Genomic DNA, 21,344 nt, shown 5'->3' with positions numbered 1-21,344 from the left:
CTGTATATACTAATGGTTGAATGAAGTTGACTGTTAACCAGAAGGGCTGGACTCTTCATTTACCCAGTCGTGCCTCCAAAAAAAAGACCTGGCTATCTGTTTCAGAAAAATCAGCTTTTGAAACTCCTGGGGAGCACAGTTTTACTCGGACCTGAGTGGGGTCACCATGAGTTTGTGTTGACTCCACAACAACTGGGGGGAAATACTGACTTAAGTGCCTCCTTTATGAATAATTCTGCTTGAGTCTTGAGAGGAGATTTAGCAAAGTGCACTTGATCTTGCCCACATTTAGAGTATCTAACATAGTTGGAAAGATTTTTTTCACATTCTTTTTTACAAAATATTAGTTGTTTGCTGCTCTGTTGAACTTTGCTATTGTTGCTGGGTTTGGAAAACTTTTTAAAAAGGTAATTATGAATGTTAGAATAATATCCAACCTGCTACGGTAGAGATTATTGATAATATTTGACTTAGGGTTTTAGAAGAGATTTCAGTGGCATGTATAAGCCAAGGGAAGTCTTAGTAAAGAGCTGGGCTTAAAAAAAAATCGAGCAATGTAATATGTACTATAGATCAAGAAGTAAATACGATATTAATAAAAGAATGACTAGGGAGTAAGCACGAGGCCTGCAAACAGAATGTAAGGACTCTAGGGACTGAGTCAAGTCTGAAGGGAAGTTACTTGAAGGTAAAAAAAAAATGTACAGATTGGATTAGATGACAAGAGAAAAATAATATCCAGGGTTAAAGGAGATGAGTCAGGGTCAAGGTGAAGACAGCCTGTTAGATGAGCAGTGACTCATTGACAAGAGCAGGGAATGAAAGATATGATGGCTTTGGGGATGTTCACTGTCTAAATCCACGACTAAGGAGCAAGTGATGGACATTTCTCTGATGTGGCTGCTGTAGCTCTTGCCAGGGTGGGAAGGAAGCTGACCGAGATGGCAGAGAAACCAGAGAATTGAGATAGGGGATCAAGGACTCAGCAATTCTTCCCACTATGTTATATAATCAGTTCCATAAACATTTACTGAATGCCCACCTTGCCAAATCCAATCTGTGCAGAAGGTAATACAAAATAATAATTTATCCTTATTAAAAAACCTTTATCATGTGCCAGACCCTTCATGTGCTTTACCAGTTTATGTTAATGCCTGTAGGAACCCTCTGAGTAATGACTTTAATCATCTCAGTTCTACCTATGAGGAAACGGAGGTTGTGCGAGGTTTAAGCAACATGCTTAAGGTCACATAATTGGCAAGTGTTGGAGCTAGGATTTGAATGCAAGATTTTGGAGCGTGTGCTTTGAAGACTCAAACTCACTGCCATAGAGTCTGAACCCCCTCAGAGCCGACTCCCTAGTGGGTTTCCAGGGGCTGTAAGTGACATGGGAGGAAATTGCCAATCTTTCTTTTCTTCCTCAGAGCAGCTGGTAGAATCAAACTGGTGGCACAACTCCTTATCCACACATTACTAAACATGATATGTCTCTCCTGCTGCCAAATCTGGAGAGGTTACTTGCAATGATGAAATAGAAAATATTTAAAGAGATAAGAAGAAGTTAAATCAGATTTTACTTAATCTCAAGTGGGTGGAATGATCCACTTCTCTCAGATAGAAATGTGTAAAACACAGGACACATGGCAATTCATTGAGGTACAGGAAGAAAAGATTGAATCTGCTCTTTCTGTTTGTACTCATAGTTAATTAAGTAGCCTAAACTCCCATTATAAGCTCTTAATCATAAAATAAAACTAACTTGATAGTGTTGTTGTTGTTATGTGTCATCGATTCACCTGCAGCTCATAGCGACCCTATGCACAACAAGATAAGGATGATAAGGACGGCACAGGATAGGAGGGGACTCGGATCTGTTGCTCTTTGGGTCACTGTGGGTCGTGCTCACCTCGACAGCACTTAAGGACAGTGAATAAAGAGGTGGACTACTCACCCAAAGTCAGGGGATTTGCACCCATCAGCTACTCTGCGGGAGAAGTGTGGGCAGTCTTCTCCTGTGTCACTTATGGCCTTGAAAACTCACTGGAGGGTCAGCTATGAGACAGGTCTGACTCACTGGCAAACAACAACACATATATAACAGACTCAACTGAACTCATTGCTCATTTTTGTCCCATGGAGCTGCTGGTAAATTAAAACCACCTGCTTTTGGGCTGACAGTGCAACCTCTTATGTGCTAATGAGAATGACTGTTGGAATTGTAGTGCTTGCTATATAAAAAAATGCATTTTTACTATACTGTTAAGAGCTTTATTTACATTTGGTAAAGCAGTTAAAGGTTTGTGTTTTGGGGTTTTTTTTTGGTCAATGATATTTAATTAATTTTCCATTCACTGAATAATTGCGTTGTCTTGCCAGTACACATACGAGACAGCCCGGCCTGGCACTCTGAGATGTTGTACTCAGGTGCCCCAGGCATAAACAGTATGGTGGAAATACCCTTTTCCGTGTTTGTAAGACAATCTCTTTCATGCCAGAGAAGTATTTTGGGAAGATGATTCATGTCCCATTTTGGCTTCATCACAGCTATAAGTTGTAAGTGGTGCTGGTTTGCCTGAGAGTGTAAAAATAAATCTTATCTTTCCATGCATATGGAAATACCTGTAGCTGAAAAAAGTATTTTCTATTCTTGAGTTGCATTGTAGGCAATATACAATGAGGTTAACAAGGTACTTGTCATAACTCTAACTTTAGTGTACCAAAAACACACTTTCAAAAGAATACCAATTACTTGTAAGGGGCTGAGATAGGGAAGCTGAGAACCAAATGCCTTACTGTAATAATCAAATGATCCTATAAAAGAAACACAGTGCCTTCTCTTTTCAAAGAGAAGATTCAAGAATATTCAATTTGTTAAATGCAGATGATGAAGTAAAGTGAAACTGTTCTGATGTGCTTTCTGATAAACACAGTACTATTTAAAGGATGTGGTAAAACTTACTTGTTTATTCAGTGATTAAAATGCATGATTCTAATAGAAATAAATATTGTTGTGTACCACTGAATCAGAACTGACCCAGAGCTGACCCTCCGGTAGGTTTTTAGAGGCAGTAAATAGCACAGGAAGGGATTGCCCATCTTTCTCCCATGGAGCTGCTGGTGGGTTCGAACTGTGTACCTCTTGCAGGCAGTGCAATTCCTTACTACTAAGCTACCAGAGAAAGAAACACTTAAAACTTTAGCAGTTATCCTGTGTTGTGTGCAGCAGTAACTTGGGACACCATAGATTGCAAGTGTGTCTTGAGGTTTCTGTAACTTTCAAGGAATTTTAGACCTACTCTAAGTTTGAAGAAGGCAAAATAGTATTTATTCTAGAACTTTTAAATCATGGCAGTGGATATAGAAAATGTGTAAAAACAAGTATGAAAGAGCCCTGGCTGCATAGTGTGTAATGTATTGGATTTATAACTAAAAGGTGAGGACAAGAAAGACGAGTATTATCCTTCTGTAAAGATTTATGGTCGTGGGAGTCCAAAGAAGGGCTGTCAAGATCCTCTGGAAGACAGTGGACTATGAGTTTGGGGTTTGTGCATGTTTTGACGTAGCCCATTTAGATGATGAATTGTTACTGATAGAATAAATAGTCTTTATGATCTACTGCCAGTAATACATACACCCCACTCTCCACTTCAACTTTGAATATGTATGTAAAACATATTTTCTTATACTCCTATGGTTGGTTCAATGCTTTCCATTTAGACCTTCTCACCTATGCCACTTTGAGAGATTTGTTTTGTAAAAATAAGATTCCATAGTTAACCATGAAGCAAATGCACTGCAAGAGGTTTGATTTTTGACAGGTTAGTTGAAAAAATATGGATGATTTGAGACTACTTAGGTAGCTTTTTCAATCCAGTGAATCTGGTGTGTGTTTCCTTCTGCTACTGCAGACTTACAGCAGTGACAAATCAGAGCTTCTTTTTCTCTTATTTGAGACTTTCCTTTGTCTTTTTTCTGTTCTTTAATGAATATTTCATTCATTAATTTTAAATAAATTTAAAATTTTTTGGCTTTTATGTGAGGGCTGAGTTGTGTGTTTATAGAAAAAACAAAACTACACAAAAGCAATCCAAATTCAAATGATCTGGATGCTCTGTCAGGAGCTCTGGTCGCCCAGTGTGTAAGAATTTGCACAGTTGACCCGAAGACAGGAGGTTCAACTCCAACCGCTGCTTCAAAGGAGAAAAATGGTCAGTCTCCACCGGTGCTATTTACAGTCTCTGAAAACATACCAGAGGGTCAACTATGAGCTGGTTCTAACTCGATGGCTCATAACAAGAACATAAGGATGACAGCCAACAGTTAAGTAAAGGTCTGACTCTCACATGTCAACATAGATACATTCATGTTCCTCATTTTTGGCAGATGTTGTTGACTGGATTTAACTTTTACATATGTGTGATATGATATTGAAGTTAGAGTGCTTTAAGTAAAATGTTGCCATATTTCACGCTTTCCATTTGTCTTTCCAGCCATCATGTATGTCATGGGAGCACTTGGTCCTGCAGTGGGATATTTACTAGGTGGACTTCTCATTGGTTTTTATGTTGACCCCAAAAATCCTGTTTACCTTGACCAGAATGACCCTCGTTTCATTGGAAACTGGTAAGAATTGTTTTCTAATTCTTTCATTCCTCTTGTTACTAATAATAGAATTCCAGTACCTTTGTAGTTGATAAAATTTCTCAAATGAGGAAGTTAAAAATAAGGAAGTCATTTAGGAGGGAATAGTAGACAGAGTGTTGTTTTGTGCTGCTGAGTTGCCTATGATTCATAGTGACCCTCTGCACAATAGCACTAAACTCTGTTCTATCCTGAGCTGATCTCACTGTCTCTGACACACATACCCTCACTATCCCAGTTACTGTGTCAATCCATACCATCTGGGGTCTTCCTCTCCTGCACTGTACCTCGACCCTTCCAAGCATGATGTTGTTGTTGTTGTTAAGTACCATTGACTCCAAACTGACCCATAGCTGACTCTCCAGAGGGTTTTCAGAGGAAGTTAATCACACAGGAGGAGATTGCACATACTTCTCTCACAGAGGAGCTGGTGGATTTGAACCCCATGCCTTTGGGATTGTGGTGCAGCTTCTTACCATTAGGCGTACCATTATTTTTCTCCAAAGGCCCATTTCTCCTGGGTACAGTCCCAAAGTATGTGAAATTGAGTCTCAAAATCCTTGCCTCCAAGGAGCAGCTTGGTTTCACCCTCTCCATGACAGACCTGTTAGTTCTCTTGATAACCTTTAAAGAGGTCTACATTTGAATCCTTAGTATCTGTGAGTGTCACCTTAGTTGACCAAAGGGATTTTGTAGATATGATTAAGGACTTTGAGAAGGAAGGTTGTCTTGAACTGACTGGATGGACCTAGTGTACTCACAGGGGAAATAGGGAGGCAGGGGAGTCCAGGTTAGAGAAGGGGATGCCATGATAAGTTAAGAAGATGTGCCTGGAGATGATGGAGGAGATAAGTCAAGGAGGACACGTAGATCCTAGAAAACTCTGCCTTATAGTGTCCAATAGAAATGTAGTCCTATGTGACTTATTTTAGACTTCTAACTTTCACAACTATAAGAAAATAAATTGATGCTTTTTTAAGAAAAAACTAATTTTAATGAAAGCTTATAAAGACTTAGGGTTTCTATTCATTCATTGTTGCACTTTTCTCCCCACCCACTCCCTCCCCTCCCAATTCACTCTTCTCCTTGAAAAGAAAAACTCTTTCATTGTTATGCAATCCCTCCACCCAAGTCCACTCCACTGTGCGGCCTTCATTCTGTACTCCTGTCAATAATACCCAATCATATATCCCTTTCAAACAGTTCTCTCCCTCATCTGTTTCAATGCAGTATACATCATTCCTCCCCTCCTTCTCTGTTTTCCCTCAACCCTGATGTCAGTCCTGTTTTACAACAGTAGACCTATGCAATATTTGTCCTTTTGTGACTGAGATATTTCAATAAGCATGTCCTCTAGGGTCATCCACTTAGCATAATATTTCATGAGTTCCTTGTTTTTCAGTGCTGCATAGTATTCCATTGTGTGAATATACCAGAGCTTCTCTATCCATTCATTTGTTAATGGGCACTTGGGTTGTTTCCAGCTCTTTGCCATGTGAACAAAGCTACAATAAACATGGGTGTGCATAATTTGTGTTGTTTTTAATATACTGAGCCTGTGATAATTTGTTATAACAACAGTAAGAAAGTAATACAGTCGATTCAGTAAATCTCCTTAATTTATACTCTCTAAGATTGGGGTGTTAACCTTCATAGTGCCGTGCTGTGGTACATTCCTATTTTCTTAAATCATACAATTAATGATCTTGTCTGTACTTTTTTTAAAAAAATTAATTTTAATGCAAGTTTACAGAAACGTAGAGTTTCCCCCAGCCCTGATGTCAGTCCCATTTTACAATATGGCCCTATGCAATATTTGTCCTTTTGTGACTGAGATATATCACTCAGCATAATGTCCTCCAGGGTCATCCACTTAGCATAATGTTTCATGAGTTCCTTGTTTTTCAATGCTGGGTGTGCATTGTCTGTGCCTTTTAAAATACTTTCTTCATTTCCTTGTCCTGTTTGCATTTCTTCTTCACCGATATTCCGCTGCTTCCCAGAACTCCAGCCCAGTCTTCCATGGCCACACTCTCAGTGAATCTTTTCAGTTTGCAATGTGTTATGTAACTGGTCTTGTGCTGGGGATTTTAGTTGTTCTTTCACGTACTGTACTGCAGTTGTCCTTCTAAAGAAGGAATATTTAGGACCTAGACCTGGCACTTAAACTTTGGATGCTTTATCAAGACAGTGTGTGAGTTCTTTACAGTTTTCAACATGAATGTAAGTTAATTCTTCATGATTACAAGCACTAACTCAAATGTATCGGCTTCCCTTCTCATAGATAGTAATAAGTACACATTGGTAAGAGAAATTTCCTCTCATAATAAAAGATAATACTTCAGTATTAAAAATTGCATGTGTTGGGAAGTTAATCTTTGGGGTTCCTTAGGGTTTCTGTCATCTTTCTGTGTTTCATTATGGGATAATGACCTGATAACTCTGAGGTTGAGAGGGACAGCATTTGATACAAAGTATTAACAGATATCAAGTTATACAGCACTTCTAGTTTTCCCAAGTAATTCCCATAGATGATGAATATTATGGCCTGGTGGATGAGACAGGCCTGGTAGAATTTTCAAATCTTGCAGAAAAGAAGTTCTCCTGTCAACGTTAGGGGAATAACGCAGGCATTTTAACCTCTTGACTCACAGGGAAATTTTTTATTTCATCTACTGTTGGTTTTGGGGATTTTTCCCTGGTTGTAAATCAAATCAGAATAAGATGTTTTTATAATTGTGCTTTAAGTGAAAATTTATGGAGCAATTTGTGTCCCATTTGATCACTGATACAGACTTTGTTTTGTGATGTTAATCATATTGTAACTGTGCTTCCTTCCTGTGGCTCTGTTTCCCACCTGCCCTCTGAGCTTTCTCCGAGGCAAATACCACCCTTTTGGTCTCATACAGTTGATTGTTCTAAGGAGTGAGTCCCTCCCTTGAGTTACTACTGTTCACCTTATAAGTGCGTCTATTGTTTCACTGAAAGTTAAGCCAGAGATGAATTTAGCTTCAGGATTTTTTTTTTAATTTCAGCAAATAAGATCAGTAAAATATATGTATGAACATCCAATATATATCATATTAATTGTAGCAACCTGTGGCTTACTCTGATAAGAATGGGAATCCCAGAGCACTTGAGTGCTTATGTATACTTGCACCATGAGGCAGTTGTCAGAACAGAGCAAGGAAACACTGCATGGTTCAAAATTGGGAAGGGAGTTCTTCAAGGATGTGTCCTATCTCCATATCTTTTCAATCTATATACGGAACAGATTATCTTGGAGGCTGGGCTCTATGAGAAGTGTGACATCAGGATTGGAGGTAGACTCATCAACAATCTGCATTATGCAAATGACACAACTCTGCGTGCTGAAACTGAGGAGGACCTGAAGCGCTTGCTGCAGAAGGTCAAGGACTGCAGCCTCCTATATGGATTGAAGCTCAACATCAAGAAAACAAAGATTCTCACCACTGGGCCAATTGGCAACAATCATGATAGAAGGTGAAGAGCTTGAGAGTGTTGACAGTTTCAGTTTGCTTGGCTCTACAATCAACATTCTTGGTTCCAGCAACCAGGAAATTAAAAGACAAATTGCATAGGGAAAGTCTGCTGTCAGAGAATTCTCCAAAGTACTGAAGAGCAACAGTGTCAGTCTGGAGACTAACGTGCTCCTAATACAGGCCATGGTCTTTGGAGTTAACTGGACAATGACTAGGAATTATAGAAGGAGAGTTGATGCCTTTGATCTGTGATGCTGGAGAAGAGTATTGACTAGATCATGGACTGCTAGGAGAACCAACAAGTTTGTCCTAGAGAGAGTGAAACCAGGCTGCTCCTTGGAGGCGAGGATTCTGAAGCTTCTTCTGACATACATTGGACATGTTGCAAGGCTGGATCAGTCCTTGTAGAGGGACATCATACTTGGGAGAGTGGAAGGACAGTGCAGGAGAGGACCCTCAATTAGGTGGATTGATTCCATCACTGAGGCAATAGGGATAGATGTGTTAGAGAAAATGATACTGGCAAGTGATAGAGCAGAATTTAGGGCTGTTGTTGTACATAGGGTCGCTATGAGTCTCAGGCGACTCAATGGCACATAACAACAACAACAACAACAGGTGCCCATTTTGAGCTCTGGTGGTTTAGTGAGTAAGGCAGGCTGTTTAAATCCACTGGATGCTCTAAAGGAAAAAGATGGGCAGTCTCCTCTGCAATTTACTGCCTCTCAAAATCCACTTGAGGGTTAATTATGGGTGAGCTTTGTCTCAATGGCACAACAGCAGCAACAGCATAGATGCCCATGAGATGAGCATGGAGATGAGAGAACATTTGAAATGAGGGGGGAATGTGAGGAAGACAGGAGGGTAGGAACATTAGTGATGTTAAGGCATTGTGCTGTCTCTTTGAGATGTTTTCTAGCAGGCATTAATCTAACTGAGAGTCAAAGAGTCAAACTGGATAATAATTAGGAGCACAGACCTTAGAACTACATTCTTCTTAGATTATATCTGGTTTGCTACTTTGTGGCTGTGTGGCTTTGGGAAGTTATTAAATTTCTTTATGTCTCAAAGAGGTTCTTCCCTTTTTTCCATTAATAAAATAAAGATAATTATAATACATACTCCATAGGGTAGTTGTGAGGAATGAAAGACTTTATATATGTAAAGCACTAAATATTTTGAGTAGTAAGTGTTAGCTGTAATTCAGTCCTTTGTTCTTAACAGTTTACAAGTGTTTTAATTAATTTTATTGGCCCAGTTTTTTCTTTTCTTTTTAAAACTGGTTTGCATAAATAATTCATTTACATTGGGTTTTATTATTTTTTTAAATTATTTTTATTGGTTTGCATACAAAATTCATATACATTGTATTTCATTTATATATACTGTTTCATACCTTCCTCTATTCACATTATGTTTCACAGGGTCATTCCCATATATTGTGTTTATAAAATTAATCACCATTGTTCTCTATCTGCCATTACCCCACCTTTTGGGGCCTCTCTGGATCTTACCTCATTCCTTCACCCCTTCCCTCTCGTACATTTTGTTTTATGCAATCTTTCATTATACATTGTGTACCATAGAATTATTCATATACATTATATTTTATGTAATTAGTTACTATTGGTCTATGAACTTATAGAAACAATGAAAGTTATACAAGTGTTCAGGTCTTTCATTCATAGGGTCCCTATGAGTGGTTTATGACTCGACAGCACCTAACAACAATAACAATAGTTGAAGGTTCCAGTACTAGGGAAATTACATCATGCTGAAAGAAGTGGAAGGTCAGAGAAGAAAAGATCCTCAACACAATGGACTGATAGGGTGTCTGTGGTGGTGGGCGACGGGGCTTGAGCATGTTGGATGGTCAGGATGGTGTAGGACAGGGCAAGGGTTAGATCTGTTGTTCATACAGTTGCTGCGAGTCATTGAGAGAGCTCTGTTGGCCCAGTGGATAAAAAGTTAGGCTACCAAGCCAAAGGTGAGTGATTTTTTTTTTAAGAGTTTAATTCAGTGCCACTAATTTTGATGTGTCATGGCATATATAGAAAGAAAAGTAGATTTCAAGTACATACATTAGGGTACTGACATTTACAGCATTTTTCAAGCACTCCCTGAAGATTGGTATATACATAGCGCAATCACAAAGTTAAGAATTTATCAATTAGGGAAACATACAGAGGGACCTTTACTAATATTGTATGTGAAAACCTTGCTGTTAAAAGGTGAGTGATTTTAATCTGTGGCCCTCAGGCCCAATTTTAATTGTTTTTTGCTCATTCTTCTAAGTGGTATAGCACTGGTCTGTCCATTTGCTGTACAGAGGTAACTCATCGTTGCTGTGATGCTAAACACTGTGACACTGATGTGTCAAATGTGATAATGGTTACCCATGGTGGATGGTGTTTGGTGGAGCTCCCAAATTAAAACAGGTTTGGAAGCAGGTGTGGCATCCACTTCTGAAACAGCTTGCCTCCAAAAACTCTGTGAACGTGGATAAATGATGAAAGTTATACAAGTGTTCAGGTCTTTTGTTCATAGGGTCACTATGAATTGTCTATGGCTTGACGATATTTAACATCAACAACAACTACTGGTCTATGGCTATTGTTTCCCTGTCGTTGTGAGTCCCCACGTTCAATCTGTCCCAGTTTCTTTTACCAGGTGGAGGTTGGTAATGTCATTGTTAGGTGGCTCTGACTCATGGCTGCCCTACGTGCAGAACAAACCTGCCTCTTCTGCACTGTCTCAGCTGCGCTAAAGCTCTTTGCTGCAGCCACTGCAGTCGCCCTCATTGAAGGTCTTCCTTTTATTCACTTGGAGTCATCTACCAGTTTTAGTAGCACTGTTTATAAATGATATCTTCCTGGGACAGTGACTTTGTTAAGCCGTGCATTGTTGTTTTAGGCAATACTCAGAAGTAATACATTTTCATTAAATGTATGATGAGAGAAAGGGGGGGAAAGAGTGAATAATACTAACATTAATTGGATCCTTTCCAAATATCTTCTTTAAAACTTTAACAAATGTCTATAGCTGTTAATATCATTCCCCATTTTTCAGATGAGGAAATTGGTTTATGACTCAATAGCACCTAACAAGAGTTGAACAACTTGTCCGAGTTGCCATAGGATCTGGAAAAAGAACTTGACTCCAGGACTGTATCTTTCACTGACCCTTCTGAGTGAATGATGGTCTGAGAATAATGCTTCATGAAAGAAGTTGAAGTACTTTTTATTTTCCATTTTCCTGTTATTGCTGTGTCTTTCCCTAACATATTAAATACACTTTCTTCTCTCATTTAGCTTTTCTGAGCCTTCTTCACATGTGATGCTGCTAGAGACTGTTGAGAATGTAGGCCTGTTTTTCAGTTCCAAAATGACCCAAACCATAGCCTTTAAATTGACTTTGGCTTACTTGCTACAATTCTTCCCCTTCTGATGTTACTCTTGCTTTGGCTCTCTTTTTTTTTTTAGAGAGTATTTTTAATATTTGCATATAATTTTAAATTGTTGGTTCTTGGTGTAGATAAGCAGAACTATATATCTATTGTCATTGAGTTGATTCCGACTCATAGCTGTCCTAAAGACAGGTGGCTGTTGTTGTTAGGTGCTATTGAGTTGAGTACAATTCATAATGACCCTATGGACAACAGATCTAAAACCTGTCCTGTCCTCATCATCTCTGACATACTTGAGCCTATTGCTACCATTATTGTGACAGCGCATCTCGTTGAGGGTTTTTCTTTCTTTTGCTGACCCTCCACCTTTGGCTGAATCATCTCCAAGACGTATTTGTTTGTTCTTTTGACAGTCCATGGGATAGTCTCTCCAACACTCAAAGACATTAATTCTTCTGTCATCCCTTTCATTGTCTAGCTCTCAGATGCATGGCAAACAATCTTACTCCTCAAACTGACATCACTACTTCTCCATAATTTGGAGAGGTCCCTAACTGCAGATTTTCCAAGTGCAATGTGTCTCCTTATTTCCTGACTGCTGGTACCAAGGATGTTAATTGTGGATCCAAGGAGGAGGAAGCTGTTGACAGTTTTAGTCTCTTTTTCCATCATCATGATCTTGCCAGTTGGTCCAGTGGTAAGAATCTTTATCTTCTTGACATTGAGATGCAATTCATACTGAAGGCTGCAGTCCTTGATTTTCTGCAACAAGTGCTTCAAGTCTTCCTCACTTTCTGCAAGAAAGTTTACTTTCTGCATTCCATAAGTTATTGATTAGTCTCCCTCTAATCCTGATACCACACTCCTTTTCACAGAGTCCAGCTTCTCAAATAATTTACTCAGCATTCAGATTGAATAGGTATGAGAAAGATTATAACCATGACACACTCCCCTTTCAGTTTTAAAGCATGCAGTATTCCTTTGCCCTGTTTGCACAATAGCCTCCTGGTCTGATTTCACATGAGCACAATTAAGTGCTCTGGGACTCCTATTCTTCTCAGTGTCATCCACAACTCATTATTATCCACACAATCAAATGCCTTTGCATAGCAAATAAAGTAGAAATAGACATTCTTCCTCTATTCTATACTTTCAGCCAGGATTCATCTGACATCAGCAATGATACCCAGTAGAATGAGTAGTCTCTTCCCCTAGATTTATAGAAATCCAATGGGAAGACTGACTATAGTGTGAAGTATTTTTCTGTATATTATATTTAAGCATATTTCAGAAACATCCTTTTTCCTATTTAAAGTATTTTTTAAGTGTCTTGCAGTGATTGGTTCAGGAGGACCGTCTATATGACCCAAGGGTATAATCTTTATGGCCGACACTCTGGTGGCTTAGTGAAGAGTGAGTTATGAGCTCAGTCTGAGTTTACCAGCTGCACCATGGGAAGAAGATGGACAATCTACTCCCATGTTGTTTATAGCCTGAACACCTGTGGAAGGACCAGCTATGTAATTGGTTCTGACTTGACACTAATGAGTTAGCATTGCTAGTTAGTCTTTATTGAAATAGATTTTCACATCTTTCTCCTTCAGTGGATGGTGGGTTTAAACTGCTAACTTTTCAGGTAGTGGTCAAGTACCTTAACACTGCACCACATGGGCTTCTTGAAAAAAAAAAAAAACACACCCAAACAAAAAACAAACAACAAAAAAAACAAAAACAAAACAAACAACAAAAACAACCCCTAATCTATTGCTGGTTTGGGACAGGCATTTTATTTACTTATATTGTGTTCATTGTTTTATGTAATTTTGATGATGAATTAGGTAGTTATTATCCTACCTTCTGATAGATAAATCAGTTCACAGAAAGTTAAATTTTCACACACACCCTATAATTTGTAAAGCCAGAATAGGTACTCTGATATTTCATAGGCCAAAACTCACAAAAATTCCTCCATATTGCATTTTTTGTCCAGTTAAGGAAGGCATGAGCATGCTAGGTCTATGGACTTCACAGGATTTTTGAAGCTTGAATGTAGAGTTTTTCAGAGAGTGATTTAAGAACAGTGGATAAGCAGACCTGAACAAGCCTGCCAAGTTCTAAAGGATGTGAATACTGTGGTATCAGTGTTCCTTGAGTACAGATACTCACTTCCTCCTTTTTTTGCCCTCTGTTCTAATCAATCTAATTCAACTCACTGATTCAGCAAATTTATTGAGTACCTAATCTGTGTCCAGTTTGAAGGCTCTTGTGAAATAGCTGGATTCTGGAGGGTAGGTTGTTTTGATATAATAGAAAGCAGGGTGTAAGCTGGTTGTATTTTATTTCATTAACAATCAGTATAAGTTGTTTTGTCATTTGAATTTAGTTAACAATCAGCTGTGGGCCAGAAGCCTCTTGTTTAAATCACTCAGGACCTGGTTGGTTGGCCTTTGTATTTAATAGTGGGTTGGGCCTTTAGGCCTGTGGCCCTAGGGCTTGGTGTTAATTGTGTTTGGGGAGAACATTGTTCTAAGTGTTATAGCACTTGTGTGTCAGTTTACTATACTGAGATAACTTGGGGTATCTGTGATCTAAAAACTGTGCCACTGATATGTCAAATACCATAAAAGTGACCTAAGGTGGGCAGGGTTTGGTAAAATCTCCCAGTCCAAGATAGATTTGGAAGCAGGATTGGCATCCACTTCTTAAATAACAGGCCTTTGAAAACCCTATGAACTAGAGACATGATGATAGTTATAGAACAGGGTCCAGCTCTTTTGTTCAAAGGGTTACTTTGAGTTGTACTCTACTCAACAACACTTAACAACAACAATCTGTGTCACATGCTGGGTTTGTGCTATTGTTCTGAGTACATGAAATTACTAGAAGTCTTCTTTGAGCAATCTTCTCAAAAGAGCCTTTTTCTCATTATCTTCACACTTCCCCCCCCCATTTTTTTTTTCTTTTCTACTAGTTTATTTTGGACGCAGGAGTGGCATCCACTTCCATAACAGCTTGCCTCCAGAAACCCTATGAACCTGGAGAGAGGATGAAAGACACACAAATGTTGAGGACTCTACTTCATAGGGTCGCTATGAGTCACCTGCAACTCGACAGCACTTAACAACAACAACAAGTTTATTTACAAAATTTGAATACAAATTAGAACAAATTCTTTCCATTTCCCTCACCACCCCACCCATCAAATAGTTGTAGTGTTGTTATGTGCCATCGAGTAGCTTGCAACTCATAGCGACCCTATGTACAAGAGCCCTAAACTCTTCTCAGAGTCAGCCACAGTTTGTTAAGATCCACACAGTCAAACAACTTTGCATAGTCAATGAAACACAGATATACATTCCTCTGGTATTCCTGCTTTCAGCTAAGATCCATCTAACATTAGGTACAATATCCCTAGTACCACAACCCCTTCTAAACCCAGCCTGGACTTCTGGCAGTTCTCTGATGATGTACTGTTCCAGTCGTTTTTGGATAATCTTCAGTAGAATCTTGCTGGCATGTGAAATCAATGATATTGTTCTATAGTTTCCACACTCTGTTGGGTCACCCATCTTTGGGATGGGAACAAATAAAGATCTCTTCCAGTCAGTTGGCCAAGTGGTTGTTCTCCAGGTTTCTTGGCATAACATCAAATAGTACAACCCGATACTTAATACCCCCCTTCTCCCTGCACATCCACATCCCTCTGCTTTCAGCCTCTCCCAGCCCTCCTGGATCCTTATACTCATTCCACAATACTGGTTTTATACAATATTTGTTTTTGTGGGACTGAGTTAACTCAGCATAATGCTCTCCTGTCCCTCCCAAGTTAGTTAACAATTAAAAAAAAAATCATTGATCCTGCATACTGCATAGTATTCCATTGTGTGAATGTACCATAATTTCTCAGTCCACTCATTTGTGGTTGGACATTTGGGCTGTTTCCATGTTCTTGCAATGGTGAATAATGCTGCTATGAACACTGGTGTACAAATTTCTGTTTGTGCCTCAGTTCTCATATTCTCAGGATATTTTCCAAGTAGTTGAATAGCTGGGTCATGTAGAATTTCCATGTTCAGCTTTTTGGGGAAGCACCAAACTGTCTTCCAGAATGGTTGTACCATTTTACAATCCCATCAACAATGTATAAGAGTTCCTTTCTCACCATATCCTCTCCAAGTCACATCTTTATTTAATAGAACTTCAAATGCCATTGAAAATATCACGCTGGGTTATTAATCATTGGCTCAAGAAATCATTCTTTCAGATGAACTGCGTCTGACCTTTAGTAGCTGATAACTACACTTTAATAGAAATAATTCATTTTTTAAAAGGAATTTTCACTTTGCAATTGATCTTGTGTATAAGGTTGAATGCAACACCAACCCTTATAATGCTGAGTCCATTCTGGTTACATTTGATGGGATGTGTTGATACACAATCTGCATATTTGTGAACTTTGAAGCTTTAAGGACAGAGTTTGGAGAGAAATCTTAGTTAGAATGTGGCAACTCTCTTAGATAGGAATAGGGACTTCTACTTACTAAGAAAAGGTTGAAAGGAGACTGAAGAATTTAGGCAAGCAGCTCAAGGCCTAACGTATAACACTGATACATGATAAGAATTTGAGTTCTAGTCTTTTTATTCACTTCCTACCTCTTTGAAGTGTGACAGTTTAGGCTCTCTAAAGTTTTACAACTTACATAATCTATTCCATATGATATAACACTTTTGTATACTTCCTTGATGTTCTTGGAGATTGTTTTTTTCCCCATATTCTTTGTTTACTTACAACTGGATTGTAAATTCTTAAAGGCAGAGATCAAATGTAAATGTCTTTCATAGCTCTCATAAGCATTGCCATGGTCGTGTAAGAGAGAGTAATACATTCTTAAGTGCTTGACATGTTGTTGTTGTGTGCCATTGAACCAAATCATGGTTAACCCTCTGGTACATTTTCAGAGACGTAAATAGCATGAAAAATTACTCTCCTCCCACCCGCACCCCGTGGAGTACCTGGTGAACAGCCTTTGGTTCGCAGGCCCACCAAAGCTTCCTAAGTGCTTGATACAGATATTTTAAAGACCATCAGTCACACATGACATTATTATTTTCTTCTAAGAGTGTCTGTGGCTCCATGAAGCATACTATCTAGTTTATTTTTCTATTAGAACTATGATTTAGTGGTATATTATAAGATATACTGAGTTTGATTCATAGTGCTGCTGTAACACGATTACCACAATTGAGTGACTTCAAAGGTTAGTACTTTTTTCATGATTCTGGAGGCAAAAAGTTTAAATCAAATTCACAGCTGTGCTGATTATTGGTAGTCCCAGGTGTTCCTTGTTGATGCTCATAGACATCTCTTCCCCATTATGTGCTTGTGTCTGTGCCTAATGTGTTCTTTTTAGAAATCAGAAGTGATTTGGTTTATGACACAGGCTACATCAATCTCATATCATTACATGTCTCATAACAACATTATGGAAAGTGATTACATTTCACTGCATTATAGCTATGGGTATGAGGGAGCTCTGGTGGCCTAGTGGTAAGAAGCTGTGCTGTTATCCTGAAGACAAGTGATTCTAGCATCTTGACACATAATGTGGGGACAAAATCCAGTCCCTCAGATATCATGTATTTGTTGTTGTTATATGTTGTATGCTGTTAAGGTGACTGAGTCTCCTAGTGATTTCATCAACAGCAGATTTGAACCCTGCTCTATCCTGTGCCATCCTCACCATCTCCGACACACTTGAGCCCATTTTTACAGTTACCGTGTCAGCTGGTCCTGCTTAGGATTGTCCTCTCTTGTACTGACCCTCTACTTTTCCAAGCATGATATCTTTCTCCAAGACTGGCCCCTTTTAACAACCTGCCCAAAATCTGTGAGACAAAATTTCACCAAAAATACTTAAGAATGCAATTCTTACCCTTCTAGTGATTATAGTATTTGTTATACTGCTAGTGTAATTGTTGGATAGATTTCTCATTTGTGTCACAGAAATAACTATATTCTTAGTTTGTTCAACTTCCTATTGCTTTACAGTTAGTTGATGGAGATAAAATGGTTAATCGTTTTTCCTGGAGAATTTTAACACTACAAAACTCTACTTTGCTCTACTTTCTCTCTTCATTATATAAAAACTATAAATGCGATTCATCTTTCCTGATTTTTCAGGTGGAGTGGATTCCTCCTTTGTGCCATTGCAATGTTTCTTGTGATATTCCCAATGTTTACTTTTCCAAAAAAGCTTCCACCTCGGCACAAGAAGAAGAAAAAGAAAAAATTTTCTGTGGATGTTGCTAGCGATGATGATGATGTTATGAAAGAGAAATCAAACAACAGTGAACAAGTGGACAAAAAAGTTTCTTCTATGGGATTTGGAAAGAATGTCAAAGGTAATATATGTGTTAAATAAATACGTGCCTGTTATTTCGAGATCAGTGCTTCTCAAAGTGTCATCCCTAGACCAGTGCCCTCAGCCACCCAATTGTTATTGTGGCAGCATGAGTACTGAATTGAAGAGTAAATTATCGAAAATAATCTCCAGACATTTGGCAGAGGATTTTTCTATTTATTAAATCAAATAGTAATATTAAATATGGCTTAGCCTTACTATGTTCTTAGGACTGTGCTCAAAACCACTTATTGAACTGAATGAATTTATTAAAAAAATGGTTTTCTGGTAGTTTCTCCTTAATGTATTTTGCAAAAATAGCAGATCAGTATGTGAGAGATTAGAATAATCCTAAACAATATTCCTTTATCACAAATAGTTTGAGAAACACTGATTTAGATCATAAAGATGCATATATTTAAAAAGATGCATATATTTACACACATTATATATATAGATGCCTGAACTTGAAAATATTTATTGCGGGGCAGTGGGGGTTGGTGTGTCAAAATTAGTGAGACTGGTTCAGGACAGGGAACGGTACAGAGCTGTTGTATATAGGGTCACTATGCATCGCAGGTGACTCAACCAATAACATTCTATGATGGGTTTGGAAGCAGGGGTGACATCAACTTCCTAAACAGCTTGCCTCTGGAAACTCTATGAACTTTGATAAATGTCAATAGTTGCCAAGGGGCTTCAGGCCTTTTGTTCACAGGGTCGCTATGAGTTGTGCTCAACTTGAAAACGATCAACAACAACGACAGCATATAATGGTAGTTTGTTTGAAGGAACTGTGGATTTAATAATGGTTTAGAACAGTAACAGTGGCTTAGAGATTACATAAATGTAAACCTTCCCCCTACAAAGAAAACGTATCCAACATTGCCTGCATTGAATATTTGCAGGTGGTCAAGAGAAAGAGTAACTGTGAGTGGGTTTCCAAAACCTAATGTAAAGACATTAAGAAAGCTCTAGTTATTAGCTTAATTTTTAAGTTTTGATAACTCTTCATTATGGAGGCCTGGTGGCAGGAAGGTGTGCTGAAATCCTGAAGCCATGCAGTTCGAGGCCACCAGCTGCTCCATGAGAGGAGAGGCAATCTTTTCTCATTTGATTATCTGCTTCTGAAAACCTGCTGGAGGGTCAGCTATGGGTTGGTTCTGACTCTATGGTACAGAACAACAGCAAACATCTTTTAAATATAAGGATTTAATTAAAATTAGATCAGACAGTATAGCACAAAAAAAAGAATCTTAATCTTTGTTCAGTGTCCTGTATGATATCAGAATGGTAATGAGTCCTTTTAATCCAAGAGAACGAAATTGCTAGGCATCATGTAGGGCGTTCTGGCAGCTTAGCTGTAAGAAGGTGCGCTGCAATCCCAAAGGCGCACAGTTGGAGCCCACCAGCTGCTATGTTGGAGAAGAATGGATGGTTTCTTCCTGTGTGATTTACTGTTTCTGAAAATCCACTGGAGGGTCAGCCATGGGTTAGTTCTGACTCAGTTGTACACAGCAACAATAACACTTCAGTTAGTTTCAGCTCTATTTCTCAAATTCCTTGAACTGATTTTTAAAAATAGAAATTATGAAGCATAATATATCTTTCCATTAGTCAAGGTTGTTTTAGGTGAAATTGACCTTACATAGTAAGATCTCAAATGAAGCTACTAACATATTACTAAACTGTAATTTAGGGAAAATAATGGTCAAATTAGATAGACTATTTTTAAAAGAAAACTATACTTGTTTACAGAAAGTAATGATATTTCATTGAAAAGATTTCTTTCTGGTTAGTTTTAGATTTGTTTTATTTGTGGCAGGCTCCACAATTATTTTGTGATAAAGTATACTTTAGGGTCTAATAAAATGACTTATCCTTTAGAAGCGTTAAAATTTCTGAGTGTTTTCTAGACCTAAGCCTATGATGTACATTATTTGCCATTTTAAAGTTTGTTGGTGTTCACCATATGATGCAAGCTTCACTATCATTTGTTTCCAAACTTTTTCCATCATCCCAAACAAAAGCATTGAGCTCCTTAAGCAGTGATTCTCCATTCTCCTCTCCCCTGAGCCATGGTAAACTTTGGTCTTTCTTTCTGTCTGTGGATTTTCGGCTCCTCATCTTTCATGGATGTTTTATGGACCATTATGACTCATAGCCGTTCCAGAGGAGAGATTATTTTTATAACTCAATTGACAGAAAGCTCATGCTAAGAGTTTAACATTCAGGGATAGACTTAATGTCTTAAGTAATGCAGAGTATAGACTCAGGAGGAGAGATAAAGGCATGGGTAAAATAAAATTGTGTGTTTTACTGCTTACTAGATGACATGAATGTGAAATCTGTGATCTTTTGTGTAGGGGAGAAAAGATTGAAATAAAACACCAACCATGCATACACGTGCTGATGGCCGTAGAGTGTGGCCTGTGTTTTCAAAGCCTGCTCATTCTCCAGGGTGATTTCTTGCTGTGTTGAGGCTTACCACCTGTTAGGTAATTGAATCTTCTGCCTACTTTCTGGAACGCCTTAAGAAACAGCTTGTTTTCCTGGAGGCAGGTGCCCAGTACTAAGAGATAACACAGCTGGCCCTCCCTCTTAAGGGCCCTACATTTCAACAAATGGTTTGCATTGACTACTAACTTACAGATTAAGGGATCAAATTACTCAGTGCTAACTAAGAAAAAAGTCCTGGTGACCTGATTCTGTAAAGATTACCATTAAGAAAACCCTACAAGAGCATCAGCAGAGAACTGCTAGAAGTCCAGGCTGGATTTAGAAGGTGTCGTGGTATTAGGGATATTGTAGCTAATGTTAGATGGATCTTGGCTGAAAGCAGGGAGTACCAGAGGAATGTCTATCTGTGCTTCATTGATTATGCAAAGGCGTTTGACTGTGTGGACCATAACAAACAGTGGCTGACTCTGAGAAGAATGGGAATCCCAGAACACTTGATCATGCTAATGGAAAACTTATACTTGAACCAAGAAGCAATCGTCAGAACAGAGCAAGAAAACACTGTATGGTTCAAAATTGGGAAGGGCATACGCCAGGGATGTGTCCTGTCTCCATACCTTTTAACCTGTATACAGAACAGATCAACCTGGAGGCTGGTCTCTATGAGGAAAACTGCGGCATCAGGATTGGTGGAAGATCTATCAACAATCTGCGTTATGCAGATGACACAACCCTGCTTGCTGAAACTGAGTAGGACCTGAAGTGCTTGCTGCTGAGGGGCAGGGACTGCAGCCTTCAATATGGATTGAGGCTCAATGTCAAGAAGACAAAGATTCTCACCAGTGGACCAATTGGCAGCATCAGGATGGAGGGTGAAGAGATTGAGATTGTTCACAGCTTTAGTCTGCTTGGCGCCACAATCAACACTCTTGG

General features: G+C 38.7%; 1 protein-coding gene across 2 annotated transcripts in view; it reads left to right on the top strand.

Moving 5' to 3' along the window:
- Positions 1 to 21,344, top strand: part of SLCO5A1 (solute carrier organic anion transporter family, member 5A1) — a 209,167-nt gene that overhangs the window by 88,021 nt on the left and 99,802 nt on the right. For both annotated transcript variants that reach the window (XM_006880446.1, XM_006880445.1), the window contains exons 2-3: positions 4,491 to 4,623; positions 17,732 to 17,952. In XM_006880446.1, coding sequence (XP_006880508.1) covers positions 4,491 to 4,623; positions 17,732 to 17,952 — 354 coding nt within the window. The remainder of the gene's footprint in view (positions 1 to 4,490; positions 4,624 to 17,731; positions 17,953 to 21,344) is intronic.

The sequence above is a fragment of the Elephantulus edwardii genome, unplaced genomic scaffold, assembly GCF_000299155.1.
Source record: "Elephantulus edwardii isolate Elephantulus edwardi_28Jun2011 unplaced genomic scaffold, EleEdw1.0 scaffold00008, whole genome shotgun sequence".
Lineage (NCBI taxonomy): Eukaryota > Metazoa > Chordata > Mammalia > Macroscelidea > Macroscelididae > Elephantulus > Elephantulus edwardii.
This window is presented reverse-complemented; position numbering and strand designations above follow the sequence as displayed.